At 41.4% G+C, this 18,755-nt stretch overlaps 2 protein-coding genes across 5 annotated transcripts in view; one reads left to right on the forward strand and one right to left on the reverse strand.

Annotated features, from left to right (window-relative positions):
- Window positions 1-18,755, forward strand: part of LG17H1orf74 (linkage group 17 C1orf74 homolog) — an 84,204-nt gene that overhangs the window by 53,705 nt on the left and 11,744 nt on the right. The window contains exon 5 of one of the 3 annotated variants that reach the window (XR_012492814.1): window positions 17,917-17,964. The exons of 1 other annotated variant lie outside the window; for it this stretch is intronic. The gene's annotated coding sequence lies outside the window, so the exon portion shown is untranslated. Of the gene's footprint in view, window positions 1-7,538; window positions 8,973-17,916; window positions 17,965-18,755 lie in introns of those variants that run through there. One more of the 3 variants, XR_012492816.1, reaches the window with a different exon arrangement.
- Window positions 1-18,755, reverse strand: part of HSD11B1 (hydroxysteroid 11-beta dehydrogenase 1) — a 41,914-nt gene that overhangs the window by 12,740 nt on the left and 10,419 nt on the right. The window contains exons 2-5 of one of the 2 annotated variants that reach the window (XM_074321970.1): window positions 15,176-15,286; window positions 14,324-14,454; window positions 13,427-13,538; window positions 13,098-13,283 (exon numbers count right to left, since the gene is read on the reverse strand). In XM_074321970.1, coding sequence (XP_074178071.1) covers window positions 13,098-13,283; window positions 13,427-13,538; window positions 14,324-14,454; window positions 15,176-15,260 — 514 coding nt within the window. In that variant the 5' untranslated portion in view covers window positions 15,261-15,286. Of the gene's footprint in view, window positions 1-13,097; window positions 13,284-13,426; window positions 13,539-14,323; window positions 14,455-15,175; window positions 15,374-18,755 lie in introns of those variants that run through there. The other variant, XM_019714481.2, reaches the window with a different exon arrangement.

An 18,755-nucleotide genomic window follows, 5' to 3' on the forward strand; every position in this document is an offset into this window, starting at 1 on the left:
CTTTAGTGAAATTATATACGACTGGACATTTAAATTACTGAAGTGAGACCTTTCTTGGAAGCAGCCAGAGGGTCTCTTATTATCGTAGAGTGTTGCCATCTGCCCTAGATCACATCCAGGTTCAGAGACGAGCTCACACATAGAATAGAGCTGAAGGAAAGAGTCAGGTTGTTTTCTGATTGCACCCTAAAAGATCCACTTGCTCAACTACCACTTAAAAAATATGCCAAAGTATGAGCTTAATTAAATGAAATTAATAAGGTAATAAATGTACCGTTCTAATATACATGAGGCAGTCATGAAACTGGGAGGATTAGGAGCCTGAGTTCTTTGACCAAGGTTAAGTTTTGGTTTAAGTGGGGAGAATGAAGCTAGTATTATAGAAGAATAGATACACGGCAGTTAGATTGCTTTTCTGGGAGGTTTTAGATACAAAGACGCAGAGCTATGGTGACCATATTCTCTGAACTTAAATACGGGACATACAGCCTGACAAGTAAGAGTGCAGACTTGGTGATAACTGGGACAGACTGTTTGCAATTAGCTCTGTCCCAGAAACGCTGGGACTTAGCCGCTGCAGAAACAGCAGGAGCCAGAGTGCTGGCACATGAAGTTGTGTGCTGGAGCTTGTTAACTGAGCAGAAGAGGTCAAAAGCAGGCCTCAGTGTTTGCATCCTCCGTTCCACACCCTCTGTCCCCAACTGCCTTCCTGAGATTTCGAAATTATTTCCGTTTCAAAAGCAGATTTTAAACTGCTTTAATCGAGAGGTCAGAAGAAAATGTACAGGATTGAAAAACTTCCTGTCTGCCTTCATTTTCGGAGTGAACCTGGGCATATGTACGAGGTCTTCTGACTGAGCCCCACCTTGATGTTCTCGCGGCCTCGATGGCTTTGAGACTGGGAACACACCCTGGATCCTGCCCCTTTATTCCAGCTCTTCCCAGAATTCTTTCCCCAGCTGGGTCCCTCATGGTCTAAACTCTTTAGTTGTTTGGGCTGAGTCAGATTTAAAAATAAATCCATCTCACTACTCCAGGCTTTGGAGAACCTGAGGCATCATCCTAAGTATTGAGACAACTCATAATCCAATAATAATTGAAGCAACGGGAATGGATGACATTGCCCAGGATGAAAACAGAAGAGGGCTTAGGGTGGAAAGTATCCCAAGGACCAAACAAAAGACTGGGGAGATGAAGAGAACTGAAGAGGGGGCAGTCTTAGCAGTTGGAGGAAATCCAGGGAAGAGTTTTGCCTGAAGACAAAGGAGGAGTGTGTGGTGTTGAAACAGCACAAAACGCTACAGAGAGAAGGAAGATAAAATCTATTACTCAATTTTACAAGGTGACTTTGGCAAGAGCATTTCTGTGCCTCCTACCTGCCTGTGAAATGTGGCTCCTCCTATGTCAGAGCATAAGCACAATTCCCAAGGCAAGGATAAAAGCACAGATTTTAAGAACGCCCACAGTTGAATGGTGGTCGCAAACCAGTTCCACCAGCATTACCTAATCACCCACATGCAACCTGAATAGTTGTGCTTGGAGAAGGGAGCTTTGTCAGTGTCCTGTGCGTTCATCGAACCAAGGGTTAGGGGAAGCGTTCCCTTCACTTTAAGTCACACGAGAGTGGCCTCAAGAGGATTATTTGGAGACCTTTACAAGTGTCCTCTGCAGTTTGGGGGTTGTTATTTGACTCACAGCTGAAAGCCTAAAGGCAAGAGGCAGGGTTGGAACTGTCCTAGTTTGAGACCAAAGCTGAGTGCATTATGAGATCTTATCTGTCCACAAATGGCAGGGATCCCATGGAGTGGGGCTGGCTCGGCGTCCCCTGCTGAGGGATGGTAGGTGGGCTGGGCCGAGAGGGCTGGGCTGATCAACACCCAGCTGACAGGAGTGAGCTAGCGGAAGCATTCTTGAGGCTAAGGGGGTCTCCTGCAGGGGGTCTCTGAGCAATCCACGAAAAAGCCTCACACAATCCACTCTCACCTTCTCCAAGCCACTTTTTTCTTTTGAAATAATTTCAAACTTACAGAAGCGTTGGGAGAATAGTATAAGTGACCTCCCCCTCGCCTTCCTGAACTAGTTGAGAATAATTGTTATAATTGAAGTAATTACTGGACCTGATGTTTCATCACTATGAGTATGTTGGCATGTATTTCCCGCACATAGAGACATTCTTCTACATAAATCATCAAAACTTACTAGTTTCCGGGACCTGCCATAATCAGTTACCATAAACTGGGTGACTTAGGACAATAGAAATGTATTCTCTCACAGTTCTGGGGACCAGAAGTCTGAAATCAAGCTGTAAAGGCTCTCAGGCAGAGAGAATCCTCCCTTTCCTCTCGCAGCGTGTAGGGGCTGTCAGCATACCTTATGGCTTCATCACTGTAAACTCTGCCTCTTTATTGACTTATTTATTTGTTCCCATCCCCCCACCTCCTTCCCTTTGGCAACCATCAGCTTGTTCTCTATATCTCTGGGACTGTTTCTGTTTTGTTTTGTTTATTCATTTGTTTTTTTTAGATTCCACACGTGAGATCATGTGGTAAGTTTCTTTCTCTGTCTGACTTATTTCACTTAGCATAATACCCTGGATCCATCCATATTGTTGCAAATGTTAAGATTTCATTCTTTTTTATTGTTGAGTCGTATTCCATTATATGTACCACATCTTCTTTATCTATTGATGGACAGCTGGGTTGCTTCCATATCCTGGCTATTACTAGTAATTCTGCAATAAATATAGGGGTGCATGTGTCTTTTCAGATTAGTGTTTTTGTTTTCTTTGGATAAATACCCAGAAGTGGAATTGCTGGATTGTATGGCAGCTCTGTTTTTAATTTTTTGAAGAACCTCCATACTGTTTCCCGTAGTGGCTGCACCAATTTGCAATCCCACCAACAGTGCACGAGGGTCCATATCCTCGCCAGCACTTCTTGTCTGTTGATTTATTGATGGCAGCCATCCTGACAGGTGTGAGGTGATATCTCATTCTGGTTTTAATTTGCATTTCCCTGATGATTAGTGACATTGAACATCTTTTCATGTGTCTGTTGGCCATCTGTATGTCCTCTTGGGAGAAATGTCTATTCAGGTCCTCTGCCTGTTTCTTAATTGGATTACTTTTTTGTTGTTGTTGCTTTGGTGTTGTGTGAGTTCTTTATATATTTTGCTTATTAACCCCTTATCAGATGTGTCATTTGCGAATATCTTCTCCCATTCAGTAGGTTGTTTCATTTTGTTGATAGTTTCCTTTGCTGTGTAAAAACTTTAGTTTGATGTAGTTTATTTTTTCTTTTGTTTCCTTTGCTCAAGGAGATATATCCAAAAAGATATTACTAAGAGCAGTGTCAAAGGGTTTACTGCCTCTGTTTTCTTCCAGAAGTTTTATAGTTTCAAGTCTAACATTTAAGTCTTTAATCCATTTTGAATTTATTTTGGTATATGATGTGAGAAAGTGGTCCAGTTTTAGTTTTTTGCACGTATCTGTATCGTTATCTGGCCGTCTCTTTGTCCCCTTCTGTTCCTGTCTTCTCTTCTGTCTCTTCTAAGGACACTTATCATTGGCTTTAGAGCCGACCCCATAATCCTGGATGATCTCATCACAAGACCCTTAACTCTCATCTTCAAAGATCCTTTTTACAAATTAGGTCGCATACACGGTTCAGGGACTTAGCATATAGACATGTCTCTTTGAGGGCCACCATTCAACCCACTGCATTAACACTGATGTATCCATCCCTGTCATCTAGTCCATAAACCCCATTCAAGTTTTGCCGCTTGTCCTAGTAATACCTTTTATAGCAAACAGTCCAATTGAGGATCACATGTTGCATTTAGCTGTCGTCACTCTTCAGCTTCTTTTAAGCTGGAACATTCCCCAGTATTTCCTTGACTGCCATGACCTTGACACTGTTGAGTGCTGCCGATAATTCTGTACAAGGTGATGGGCTGGAGCTGACTCACACTGGATCACGAAAACTGACTGTTCACTTTCCATGAATTTTGCAGGCAGGCTGAGGTCATGTTGAAGTGGCCATCATGAGATTCTTCAGACCACAGAAATGCTACAAACATTTTTTTTTTTCTCTTTTTAATTTTCCTCTTCTAGAGAGCTAGTGGTTAAATACTTGCCAGCACACTGCTGGTGAATGTCCCTCTGCTTTTATTTTTCTGTTGTTTCCTCATGATTTGATTCAGGCTGCGCATTTTTTGGCAGGAGCACAGGGTTCATTCTAATTTTCTTCCTTTTCATATTTGTAATACTGACAGTAAGAACCTAGCTTCCATTATCCTCAACATATACTACTTATTTGCTTAATGCCCCTGCACGTGATTATTCTTCAGTTGCTCTGTGCCCTCTGTGTGGGTGCCCTCCTCCTCCCCTTGAATGCTGACACCCCATGCCAGGCCACACGATGCCCTCTTCACTCCATGTTGAGCTACCCCCTTGCAGCCCCCTTTGCAGATGCCCTCGTTGCCTCTCTTAGTTCTGGCACCCATGCCAGGTGCTGCATGGATAACTTCCTTGGCCTGGTGTGAACCAAATCACCATTGCTGCCCCTCGTGTGGACTCCTTCCTTATTTCATCTCTGTCTTGATATCCCAAGTCAGGCTGCCATGACTGCTCCCTGACAATGCTGTCCCATCCTGCTCAAGCTTGACAACCTGTGCTGACAGAGCAATATTTAAGGAAGAGCATCCAAAGGATATGCAAGGGACTCTGACATGTCTACCACTGCCTGCCCTGCTTGTAGCCTAACTCTGCCCTCCCCGTGGCCTCACCAATTAGACCTGTCAATAACTATACCTCTTTAGGCTGAATGACTTGGGGGAATTGACGTATAGAATTCAACTGAACCAATTAGATGGCTTTTCTTTGGGGGGAAATTTGGAGTTGGGAGATTGGAAGACAAAGTGAGATGGCCATGGAGCAGAAGTCAAAAGTGTATTGTGCAAGTTGTTTCGCTGAGAAAGGCACTATGGCAGCCAGGTTTAACTATGTACCAAATGAAGCAAAGGATTATAGAGAAGAAAGAGGAGCACATGCTGAGAGAAGCAGGTATGGCATAACCATGCTAGCCAGCCCTGGGAGATCCTGGGGTGACCTATGTCCTGATGGCTTCTCTGCTGCAGTTCCCATAAGGCCAGCTGGCTCCCCAGGGATGGACTGAGACAGAAGTGTGCCCAATATGGGCCAGTGATTCGGCACTTCTTCAAAATAATACTCTTTAAGTATTGTTCAACATTTCCTGATTTAGAGAGTACAGGGAAAGACTGATTTTCTAATGCTAGAAATAAAGGATTTATTATCTGCGCATATTACATAGGAGTTCCTGAACCAGAAAACTTCATGGAAAAACATTAAATAATTTAAAACCCAAAGAGTAAAATGGACCATGCCAGACATTAATTGGATTCCGACTTTCAGTTGATTGTGACGACCAACTTTAGGCACATGTCACTTGACTATTTTCAACATTGGTAGCTTTGCTTGTAGGTTTATAGACACATTGAAAAAAAATCCTACCATACATGTTTTTGTCCATATATCTGTGACTGGGTTGATGATTATTCCTTGATAGATTCTTAGCATTATATTTGTTGGGTGACATCGTGGGAATACTTTTAAAGCAATTGATACACATTGCCAAATTGCTGTAGACAAAATGAAAATGAAGACTAGACTTTTACAAATCAATAGTGAAGACCAGTTAGAATGAATAAAGGAACTATATCCTTTTCCACCAAGAGTACCTGAGAGAGCCTGTCTCACACCTCTTTTGTGGAATTAACCAAGTTGTCAACAATTGACAATTTTATAGCTAAACCAAGAAACCAAAGCAACAAAAAACAACACCCCCACCCCCTCCATGGTATTTAGTAGTTTGAATTTGTTCATTTACTTGTGAGATTGCGCAGCTCTGTCCTCATGAAGTCAGTTACTCTAAGAGAAGTATGTTGGTTTGGTTACCATATAGAGCCCTATCTTTTACTTAAAAAAAAATTATTCTAGTAATTTATACCAAGATTGTTGTACAATAAACAGTTCCAAAATGTGTAAAATGAAAAGTAAAAGCCCCTTTCCTTAAACACAATTGAGCTAATACTATATATACTGTTATCTAAATTATTTTTTTGAACGTGTGATTTTTATAGTCAGGATGTATAAACATTTACATAGTAGATTACTACAATCTAGGAGCTTGTCCTCGTGGTGGGTATTCGGTTGCTTTCAGTTTATTATTATTTGTGATGTCTATAAACAGTGCCCTAACAATCGCCTCACACTGGAATGTGGGCTCCATGGTGACAAGCAGCTTCCCTTGCCTCTCTTGCTAACTGCATAGCCCCAGCGTCTGGCACAGTGCCTGGCGCTCAGTGGATCCTAAATTCATAGTTTTTGAATAAATGAATGAATATATTTGGGGAACACTTGTGCAAGTTTATTTCTAGAATGAATTTCTCAGTTGTAAAGTTATGCTCTCTTCCCAGCCATTCCACATCTGGTGGTACCTCAAGTGGACTTCTCATCGAAATCAGTACTTATTTCAACAGGAATCCTCATTGGGGGTAGCTCAACCATCTAAAGCTATATATTCACACCATGTTAGATTCACTTTTCATTTTAAAATTCTATTTCGTTTGTATTTTCAATGATATGCCTTTTTCAAAGTTTGCAACAAGAAGCTGCATGTGAAATTGATTTGCTGTATTTATTGTTAAGAAAGTTTTGCTAACACCTCAGTGGATAAGGACATGGAAAAAGAATCCACAGAACAGAAAATATAAATAGCCTGTAAACACATGAAAATGAAATTCATTCATTAATTACCCGATTTTCATTAAATAGCCACTACATGCCAGGTGCTGTTTCAGGAAATAAGGCTGTAATGGTAACCAAAAATAGAATACATACTACTGAGCTCAGGGAGACAATGTTCCATCTCACCAGTAAACAAAAAAATTCAAATTATAACTACAGTCTGTCCTCCGTATCTGCAGATTCTTCACGGATAGATTCAACTAACAGTGGATTGAAAATATTCTAAAAAAAAATGTTATGTTGTTGGAGACATCTATGTCGTTAGACCTATGATAGTGCATCTGACTGAACATGCACAGACTTTTTGTCTTGTCGTTATCCCCTAAACAATACAGTATAACAACTAGTTATAGTATTCACATTTTATTAAGCATTATAAGTAATCTAGAGATGATTTAAAGTGTTGACCAAGAGAAAAAGGCAAGGCTGCAAGGCAAGCAAAGTATTTCTTGGGGGCTCGATTTGCAATTCAGGGACACAGATTCTGGCAGCAACCAAAAAAGTGTCCTGTCTGGGGATCAGCATTCAGTTTACGTTGGTTGTTTACCAAGAATTATGATTGGAGGGAAATTTATCTTTTGCAAGTCATTGGTTTCCTTTCCGTTACTGGGAAACAAACCGTTTTTGCATAGTCCTTAAAAGGCACAACTATTTTGTGTAGTCCTTGAAAGTTTTCTCAACAAATAAATTTTTTTTTTTTTTTTTTTGGCAGCTTAGCGAGGTTAGTGCAATTTGTTTGTCCAACAAGATGGAGTCCAGAGTACAAGATGAAGTCACTGTGGTCATCACTTCACAAGCGTATTACAGGAGGATATTCATAGGTTATATGCATATTCTATGCCATTTTACATAAGGGACTGAACACCCATGGATTTTGGTATCCTGGAACCAGTGCCCTGTGGATACCCAGGGAACTGCACTAAACACCTTTTACTTTTATCCACAAAATTGTCAGTAGCTGAAAACTTTTGTTATCTCTGCATAGTAGGTGTGACATAACACTCACATGTATACTCAGGATGGAAATGGGACATCATGCTCTTAGCATTCACTTAAATTGGATTTATTTTTGTATATTTAAGAAGTCTAAACCTTTATTTTTCATTTTGTTTAGAGCAATTTGGAAACATGTACCAACAGCCTTAAAATGGTTCCAACATTTCACCCAGTAAATCTAGTGCTAAGAATTTATCAAGGAAATGATCATCAACTTAGCCACAGATTTATGAACAAGAACATTTATTATAGAGTTTTTTAAAAAGCAAAATATTGAAAGTAGCCTAAATATCTGGCAGTAGAAAAATGTTCTCTATGGGGTCGGACAATTAAGTTCGTGAACTCATCCTGGAAAAACTACTACATACCTCATTGCTGAATATCATTACGGTCACCTTCAAAGTACTCCCCTAGGGAAGCTATGCACTGACGCCAGCGCCTAGTCCACCCTTCAAAGCAATTTTGGAACTCTTTCTGGAATGGCCATCAAACTGTCATCGTATTACCCTTGATGTCCTGAATGTCATCAAAATGTCTTCCTTTAAATATTTCCTTTATCTTCGGTTAAAGAAAGAAGTCACTGGGGGCCAGGTCAGGTGAGTAGGGAGGGTGTTCCAATACAGTTATGTGTTTACTGGCTAAAACCTCCCTCATAGACAGTGAGCTGATGCGTTGTCATGATGCAAGAGCCATGAATTGTTGGTGAAAAGTTCAGGTCATTTTTGTCTAAGTGTTTCACGCAGCCTTTTCAGCACTTCCAGATAGTACAGTTGGTTAACTGTTTGTCCAGTTGGTACAAATTCATAATGAATAATCTCTCTGATATCAAAAAAGTTTAGTAACATTATTGCAACAAGTTCACGAACTTAATTGTCAGACCTCATATAGCTATATCTACATCTGTATCTATATCTATCTGGAAGAAAATTCTCCAAAATTTTGGCATTAATTATGGAGGATTTTAATTTCATTTTACACTTTTTGTAATTTTTAAAATTTGCATGGTGTGTGTGTGTGTGTGTGTGTGTAACATTTATAATCATAGAAACATTTTTAAAAAGTTGGGGCATTACCCTTTTGATTACTTTGTGCCATCAATTTATAATCTTTTCTGAGAAATAATTTCAGAAATTATTTGCTTTCTGTAGTGCTTCCTTCTTTGAATATAATTTTACATATATACTGACCCTACCCTTTTTTTTTGTTAAGAAATTCAAGAACCAAATTTGAAACTTAAGCACAGCATCTGTGTTGAGTCTAATTTTGGCATTTGTATGTCCTTCTTTTCTGAAGATCTAGTTGTCTATTTGTATATTTTAATTAGAGTGTATGTGTCGTAAGTCTTCTCAAACTTCTTGGTGAGTAAAGAAATGAATGATGCTGGTGCCCTGCTATTTCATCCAGAAGGACACTGAACGAAGCCAATAGCCTAGCAGGGTTAAGTAGCCCTGACAACTGCTGAAGCTCTAACCAGCCTTCCAAGGGGGGAATGTGGAGCACTGGTTGTCACGGATCGCGTCATATTGTTCTCAACCGAAACTAAATTGTCAACTGTCTTTAGCAGGGAGTCATCTCTCCCCCTTTTAAATCTCATCTTGTGCCTCTTTGGGGGGCAGATCTAACACTGAACGTGAAGTTGAGTCCAGCAGCTTCTCTCAATCCTTCAAGTTCTGCCTAAACATAATCTCTTGAATTTAGGCAACAATGAAATTTTTACATCCAGGTTGTTGATTCTTACTCTGATTTCCTTTTTGTCCTTCTTCCAGGCCCTATAGATGCCATAGCTATACACACACATACCTCACTTCCCCATATTTCTCTCCAAATAGTCCAAACCTGCAGCAGCACCCCCCCCTTCCCCTATACAAATAAATACCTGCACTCATATGCATAAACACTTCTACTCATTTGGGAAATTTTGGTCTGAAAATTATTTTTAGGGGTAATTGTATTTAAGCATAAAGATTCATCTTTCCTTAGAAAAATTAGAACAACTGAGGGAGGGTACCTCACCCCTATCTACTCTAGTTCCTAGGCCCCTTTGCATCCTAGACCTTGACCTCAGCCCCCCCTCCCCACTGCACCCCAACGTATATCCATACATTGAAGCATTGGTCTACCTTTCAGGAAAAAGTGGGTATGTGGGAACTGACAGCAGGGATGAAATTAACATTTGTATAGTCTTTCTTTACGCAAAACACCAAAACACCATTATGGACATTCTTAATCCTGTTAGTTGATGTGTGTAGTTGAGAAACCTGTTTTCTTTTTTCTTTTTTTTTTCCTCTTTGTAATGTTAGATTTTTAAAATAGGTTTAGACCACACAGGCGGCTTTCGACTGACAAATAGGTTAATGTCTAACAAGTGATTTCATACATTGGCTTGAGTTTTGCACAAAAGCATTGTCTTATGAAGTATTTGCCAGGGTGAGTTTAAATGGATCCTGAGCAGAGAAAGGGGCAGGGGGTGACAAGGCTGGTCCATGATTCTCCTGAGAGGGAGGAAAGAAGAGGCAGAGAAGCAGAGCTGGATGCTGGGTTCTAGATGCCATGTGTACAGCTGATGTGATGTGCCACAGTTATGGGGTTCGCAGAGCTAAGGGGTGTGAAAATGGAATGAACTTTACTTTTCTAAAGTGGAACCTATGTCATGAAGACCCTTTCTGACTCATGGCAGATAAAATTTTCCAGATGTTTCCAAATGTTGTCTGCACAATTGAGGGATTTTTTTCCAGTTAAAATGGAGTATTAATATCTCTGTCTCAGTTTGTTTTGCAAATACCATGCAGGCATTCTCTTTCCATTATTTCACCTACCCCACTGTCCCCTGCACCACTGCCTGATGGAAGGGGTTTTGTTTTCGTGATGGACCTTGAATGTGAGACATTTGGTCTGGGGTGAGTGTGTACGGTGTGGGGTGGCCTGGAAGGACGGCTGCTTTCTAGTCTGAATGCATCTTCTCATGAGTGATGTTGGACACTGTTAGTTGTTTATCAACACTGGTACCTTTTCTAGGAATAGAATCTCTGATTTTCAGTTGTACACAATCCTCTTCAAAGAAAGACCACAATTGCAGCCAGCTGTGGCAGAAGAGAAGTGTATAACTCACACGTTATATGTACTCTTCTCTCTCTATTTTCTCCAGCTACCATTCTGACTTGATAATGAGCTGTCCTGACATGCACGCGAGGGTTACACCCCAGAGATGGTGTTTTTGAGATACTAAGTTTCCTAGACAACATCATGGGATAGAACTATCATATCAGTCCTGGACTGCTTACCCCAGGCTGTTTCATGAGAGAAAAAGAAATTTCTACTTGTTTAAGCCATTGTAAATTAGGGTATGTGTTGTAATAGCTCAACTTATATCTAAACTTGAATGGTGAAAGGAGGGAAGACTAATCAGTGTCACTTGTACATTGATCAGAAGGTGGAAAAACCGTGTTGAGTGGTGGATGGACATGGTCTGTAAGGACATCCCCAGAGACAGCAATACTGTTTCTGTTGGTGCCAAAGAAGTAGCAGAGGCTTTAAAGAATATATTACAAGTACAGGATTTCCATGTAATGCAATACCAGGGAATGCATTGGGACAAAAACAATTGCTTATCACTGTAATTCACTAAACAGCTTACTGCATTCTCTGAAAGGAATGATTAAAAATCCACCCCAATTTTCTTTGGCTGACCTCAGTTTGAGGTTTAGCGTTTCATGTTTGTGGAATTTAGATTTTAAGGAGGAGGGAATAATGAACATGTTTGCTGACTATTTAAAAGAAAGCATAGAATAGAGAAATTCTTCACTTAGGGAGTTCACAGACACGCTTCAAAGCAAACAGGCTGAATTCTTTCGGATATACAAAGAACAGACATGAAGTATAGTAGTCCTCCCAGAGTCCATGGAAATTACAAAGTGACAGTTGGTAGGTGTAGAAGATGCATGGAAGCAGAGGTTATCAACATTTCAACAAGCCCCTGGACTTCTACAGTCATTCTTGTTCCTTTCGAGAACATTGACACTGTGTGTACATTATCAAAAGTTCAATTCTCCAGTCAAAGATAAAGCACACCTTTGCCTAGAGTGGACGTATTATTTAGTCAGCTGGAATCTTTAAAGCCACCTGTATCATGACCGATGTGAGGATTTTAGCCAATGCCCTAGGGGGAATTGGGGATGTGCCCAGCGCCTTCCCACTCAGTATGCATCGGGAAGCTCTCCCTTCCTTTCAGCCCAGAGAGAGGCTGTGTCTGGGGAGGGGTAGCAAGTCTGTGTTGTCTGGGAAGCACAGGGATGCATATCAATCACTCCTTTTGGGGGTTAGCACAGACACAATGCCCTTTTATTCCATCACTATGAAGGCCTTTGCCATCCAGGAAGTAGAATTCTACAACATAGATGGCGTTTTTAGTTACAGTTAATAACTAACATTTGTGATGTACTTAAGTATTCACAAATTCCTCTGGGTTGTTTGTTTCTACACTGCCAGGAACATTTGGATGGCTGACTTTGATCCTGCTGTTTGCACTTTCCAGCCACATCCTCTAACGGACTAATCAACAAATGTGTGTGGCGCTTCTCTCCTGGACCCACAATGAAATGGGCCTAGGAATCCCCCAAGCTGAAGACTCTCAGGCTTTTTCCTGTTGATAACTTCTGACACGGCCATCATCCAAAGCATCACGGACTTCTTGTGAGCATATGTTGTGAACATATGTCACCTCTCAGTTCTACCTTGGCATCAACTAACTTCACCAACCTATCTCTCTTGGTCATGAAGAAAGCAAGGTCTTTTTTATCCATCATGATCAGGTCTCTCCCTTAAGTATCAGGACAGGCTATACCTCCAGCAGTTTCTAGATGTCCCTTTGGACTTCCATTTGTAGATCACAAACCACCAGGCTTCTGGTGGATACTCTGAACTGCTGCTCTTGCTCTGTTCCTTCCAGGGATCTTGAATCCCATCTATCTTGCATAATCTCACATTTCGCATGGCCCCACTTGTTCTCAACAGCATATCTTTTACTCAGCACGCATGCTCTTCATGGAGTTTACATACCCACGTCTCTTACTCACACATCTGCCTGTCCACACATGTAGGTAAGCAACTAATCAGTTTTGCTTAATATCATTGTGAGCATTTCAACTTCCAGTTTGTAGCATGTTACTTCTCTGCATGAAAACTGATAAAACAAATTCGTATGTACCACAGAGCCCCCAACCCCATTCCTGGCACTTCTCCTGCTCCTGCCTTTGACATGGGCCCCCGCCCCACTCACCAGCCACTGAGGAGACAACAACAATGCTTCCGTTGCTCTGCTTCAGCATGGGCAAGGCAGCCATACTCAGGACCACGTAACTCAGGAAGTTCACCTCCATGCTTTTGCGCACTAAGTGGATATCACCATCGAATGGTACCATAGTAGTGCTGGTGATGTGGTTGAGAATGAGCATGTCTAGTCCCCCTGCAAGAAATGGCTGTGTTGAGAGAAGCCATGTGGGGTTGATACCTTTCCTCCCCTGCTCCCTCTCCCCGTCCCCCTCCCCAAAGCTCCCTGGGGACGCCTAGAGCAAAGTCCAAAAGAGGAAAGAGGAGAAGCAGCCTCACCCATGAGCTTTCCAGCTTTGGCAACAAATTGCTCTGCGAAAGTCATGTCGTCCATGCTGCCAGCAATGTAGTGTGCCGAGGCTGCGCCAAGCTCCTGGCAGTGGGACACCACCTGCAGGGACACAGGGAGGACGGTGTCAGTACTGGCTGCAGACCTTTGGGGGCAGTCTGTACAGTCATGGAGGTTTAAAGGAGAGGTTGCTCACAGCACTGTCGGGGTAAGAAATGGTAGCGGGTTTGTGCAAGTGAGAGGGAGTTCAGTGAGTGTGTGTGTGTGTGTGTGTGTGTGCGTGCGTGCGTGTGTTACTAAATGCAACCAGAAACACTCTTTGTCCTCTGTATGAACTACTTTCTGGAAATATTTCAGGTAGGGTGTAAATGGATAAATCATCCTTGTGCTGGGGTTCAAGTCCATGATTTGTGTTTACGAGTTTATGTGAACAGATATTTCTGAATGATGCTAGTTTCTATGTGGGTAGCCCTAAGTTTGTGAATGTTTGTATATACTTGCGTTTGTGAGTCTGAGTATGTGAGAGGGCATGTGTTTGAGAATCTGCATGGGTGTGAGAATATGAATTCATGGGTAGGTTCTGGAATTTTGGTATCTGAACATATATCTATATACCTCTGACTTCATGTGTAAATGTGTGTGAAAAGGCCTGTCTATGAGTATATGCAGCCCAAGAACTTTGTCTGTATTGTGCAAGGGAATGAATACTGAAATGCATATGTTTATATTTTTGTGGGTGTTTGAGCCTGTAGGTATGTGTTTATGTGTGTGTGTGCGTCTGTGTATGGATGTGCCAGCCTCCGTGTGTTGGCATGTATATGTGAGTATATATAAGAATACATCTGGGCATGTGAGGGTGTATGTGTCTGTGGGCACAAAACCTTCACCTTCTTTAGAGTTTCTTCTGACCTCGCTGTCACCATCACATGGGCTCCCATCTTCGCCAGGTGATAGGCCATCTCTTTTCCGATCCCCTTGCTGGCCCCTGTGACAATCACTTTCTTTCCTCGGAGCATTTCTGGGAAACCCCAAAAGGAAGTGAGGAGCATACCCAACTCGACAGCAACATTCCTCCTGCTGCTCTGGCTGTGGGCAGCCTTATCTCAGTGTCTAAAGGTTATGAGCCCGGATCAACTGATCTCAAACTGCAGAAATCCATGAAGGAACACTTAGTCTTTCATAAATATGGTCTGAAATGGGGCTTTGGCTTGGTTGTTCAAAACCAAGTCTCCCTCCTGCCCTTCCTAAAAAAACTCCATGGACAGAGTTCTAGACACTTATGGAATCATCCAATTTTGCTCAATAGAAATAAAATTCAAAAAAGTCGTCAAAACACATGTGCTCATAGAGATTCCAGGGATTTCTCCTCATTTCTAGTTAGTCAGCAACTCCAGATTGCTTTCTGACCTCCCCTCATCAGGCTTTCCACAGAGCCTGTGAATTTTAGAATTACCCTCATTTTTGTAGGGGATCCAAAATTGCTTCGTACTAAGGATGCCAAGTACAGCATGGACGACTTGGCAACCTTTTGGCTATTTGATTACCCTTCCCCACACCCCTCTGACCCATAGCCTGTGGCTGGAGTGCACAGAAATACAGTCTCACCTCAGGGTCCCCTGTTGTTCAGCAGCTTTGGGGATCAGGAAGTCAGCATGACCATCAGAAATACTCCAGCTACCCTCTGTTTCCTTCCTTTTTAAAAAATCTATTCCTCCCAAATTAGACCCATTGGTACTTACCTGGTCTGAATTCCTCATATGCAGAATAGTAGTAGGCCAAGAAGAGCCCCAGAATGGGGAGCAGAGAGTTTTTCATAAAAGCCATCAGACAGGGACCTGGCCTGAGGAGCCCTGTAGGACACACAGAGAGGACCTACAGAACTTTCTACAACCTCCTAGGCAGGCAGCAGCCTCTGAGTTGTGACATCAGGGACGGGGGAGGCTGGAGTAGTCTCTGGCAGTGCTAGCCAATTTCCCTGTATGAGCAACGATTGGCTTTGGGTGGGATCCCATTTGTCCTGGCAGCCTGCGTAGTGGATTTCATAATGGACAATGTTTACTCCATTTCATTGAGCAAGAAGAGACTTCTAGATCGCCAAGTTCATGACTGTACAGGACTGGATTCCTGAGCATCCCGACCCTGAGCCCGTCTTCCTCTTAACACCCTTTAAGCCAGGAATCAAGGGCCTTTCTGTAAAATTCAGAAAGTATGTGTGGGGCTTCTGGGAAAATGTGAGTAATAGCAAAAAGAGCCAAAGTCAGGCTAATTCTCACTCTCAGCCCATCTCCAAGTCAGAAACAATTAAAAATAATAGCACAAAACAGGAAAAGGAGCCTAAGAAAAAATGTGCACATCTTGGAAAGTAAACAAGCAAACAAGCCCGATAAGCCCCAAACTCAACTTCAATGAACATGTATTATAACATCAAAGGGGAATGCAAACCAGCCCAACCCAGATGGTGGGAAACTCAAGACCAGTTCAAGACTCTCAGGCAAGTGCAGAGGAACATACCCTTATTACTTTAACAGCAAATAAAGAAGAAATAATGAATGCCAAGGGGAAAAAAAAGCACAAAGCTATTAAACTGGGTCTTGTAAATGCTACAGAGGAACAAGAAACATGGAGAAGATGCTAGGAAGAGGAGCCCTGCTGCAGAAGTAAAAAGAACTAGCACCGTTGAAACAAAACTGGCCTGAAAAGCCTATGTCCAGCTGAAAATTGATTTGGTAACAATCAAAGGATCATAGAAGAGAAAACCCTAGTAATTTAGAATTTATCACAGAAATATAAAAATAACCACCTTGGTATGTCTGTAGCAAGAATTCGTAAGGAACAATCCTCAGAGAAAGAATTTAAGATATTAAGTTTTTCAACTTAAAACCCACAAACCAAACTATAAAAAATTACCCCATCACAGAGCAGATGTAGAATTCTGCAAATTACCAATAGAACCGAGAAAACCATTTAAATGTGATGCTAAGAATGGGTGCCAGAGCTTTGGAGGAGGAATATGGGTTGAGGGCACAGGTTGGGGGATTCACACAAGATTAAGACAAATCGAGTAATGACCCCAAGTACAGTATCTGGAAACATTCACTGAGTTTTCACTTCAGAGTCAGGGAAAATAATTTAAGACTCAGAGGAGATGAAATAATTTGTGAACAAAGGCTCACAGCTGTGAAGTTCACGTCAAGAACACTGGAGATTTGGGAACAGTTGAGGGTTAGATAGAACTCAAGGTTTGTGGAGGACAAAATAGAAAAAATATGTATAAAGAAAATTCAAGTGGAAAATTAGACGTGCTTTACAAATTGTCAGAACTGCAAGATAATATATGCATAATTTTGTAAAGAACTTTATGGGACCAAGATATGTTACAGACCAGACTCCATTTTCACCTCTAGAGAGAAGGAAATTTAAGTTTATTTTCTTCACTTGATCTTAGCCAAAAGGCCAAGAAGCGATGTTTATTTCCTTAATACTATGCTATTAATAGCAGAATTATAGGAAACAATGAAAATTGCTTTAAAATATGATGCTGCTGAAATGATAGAAAGATGAACTGACTAGGGAAGTTTATTGTCTGACAAAAAAGAAAGAATTTGAAAGTGCACTACAGAAAACATAATTTAAAGAAAGCAAACATAAAAATGAGTAAGATAAATAGCAGGTGATAGAATGTAAAACCAGTGCATCAAGTATTGTTGATTACTGGCTGAATTAACATATAAAATCCAACATTGTGCTGCTTCAAAAGACATTGAAACATGGACACATTAAACACACACATACACACACACACACACACACACACACACAGATTAATAATTAGATGACCTAACAGCAATCATGCTCAGGATATAAGGATATAGAGAAAGCACCCAATAAAGTAATTTTCATGGAATTAGATGAAATAATTTTTAGTCAATAAAATGCATTAACGAGAAATGAGGACACTGTAATGGTAGATGACATATTGTCTTAGCAGTTCTCAAAATTTTTGGTCTCAGGATACCTTTACAATCTTAAAATTTCTTGAGGATCTCAGAGAATTTTGCAAAGTTGGGTTTTAGTTATGGATGCTGATGGCACTAGAAATGAAGAAAGACTTTTTAAAACTCAAGAATCTGTAAGCAGACGTATATTATGCTTTGTCCTATATGTTTTTTTTAAAAAAAGAGGAAATAAGACTGTTTCACCTAGCATTTGTTTTGCGTCAAATTTCCCCCAATTAAGTTCTTTTCACGGCCACAGCAACGAAGCTAGCTGTTCATGCCTTCGTGCTGCCGCTCCTTTTTCTGAAATTAAATTTATTGGGGTGACATTGGTTAATAACATAATTTTCAGGTGTACAACATATTAATTTGACATCTGTATACTCTACTGCTTGCTTACCACTTGAAGTCTAATTTCATTCCATTACCAAATATTTGATCTCCATTACCCACTTTTTTTCTTCCCCCACCCCTTCCCCCTCTAGTAACCACCTGTTCGAATGGCCATTATTCAAAAGAAATAACAACTGTTGGTGAGTATGTGTAAAAAAAGGAACCTCGTGAACTGTTGGTACAAATGTAAATTAGTGCGGCCACTATGGAAAACAGTATGGAAGTTCCTCAAAAAATGGAGTAGAGCTACCATATACCCACCAAGCCCTCTTCTGCATGCACCCCTCCTTTGTAATGCACAGACCATCTACATTTCAGAGCAGGCTTTCAGTAAAACGCCATGACTACAACCTGGCAGTTTTCAAAACCCACATAGAATAGGTTCCCCTCAGCTGGGGGTGCACGTCAGAGGCCAGCCAGGCATTCATTCTCAGCAGATTAAACGGGGTCAAAGAAAAGCAACACGGTGAGAAGAGCACAGGGGTTGAATGGGAAAAGACTCTGAGGGATGGGCCAGATCTGGGAGGACAAACCGGTGATGGCACATGTGAGTAGGAGCAGCCAGAGGGGAATTTGCATGTATTTGGCATAAAATGTGGGTCCTGAGAGGAACGCCTGTCATTTCTGAGGCAGCAGCCACTGTAGCACTTTGCAAATTGTTTAGTAGCTTTGCTAAGAAAGTGGCCTCTTAGTTTTGAAAATGAATTCTGCCAGGGGACCAGTGGGCAGACGTCAGAGTAAAAGGTGAATGAACCATCTCTGTTGGGAGGTTCTGCCTTCCCTGGGAAAATAGCAACATGTTCAGGCAGGAAAGGACCTTAGCATACTATCAGAATGCATAAAATCCCCCCTTCCCTTCGCCCCTCCCACCCCAATCCAGTTCCTCAGGTCTGGTTTTTTTTTTGAATTTATAAATCTGTGCCATGGCCGT

The sequence above is a fragment of the Rhinolophus sinicus genome, linkage group LG17 (genome assembly GCF_036562045.2).
Source record: "Rhinolophus sinicus isolate RSC01 linkage group LG17, ASM3656204v1, whole genome shotgun sequence".
In the NCBI taxonomy this organism is placed as follows: domain Eukaryota; kingdom Metazoa; phylum Chordata; class Mammalia; order Chiroptera; family Rhinolophidae; genus Rhinolophus; species Rhinolophus sinicus.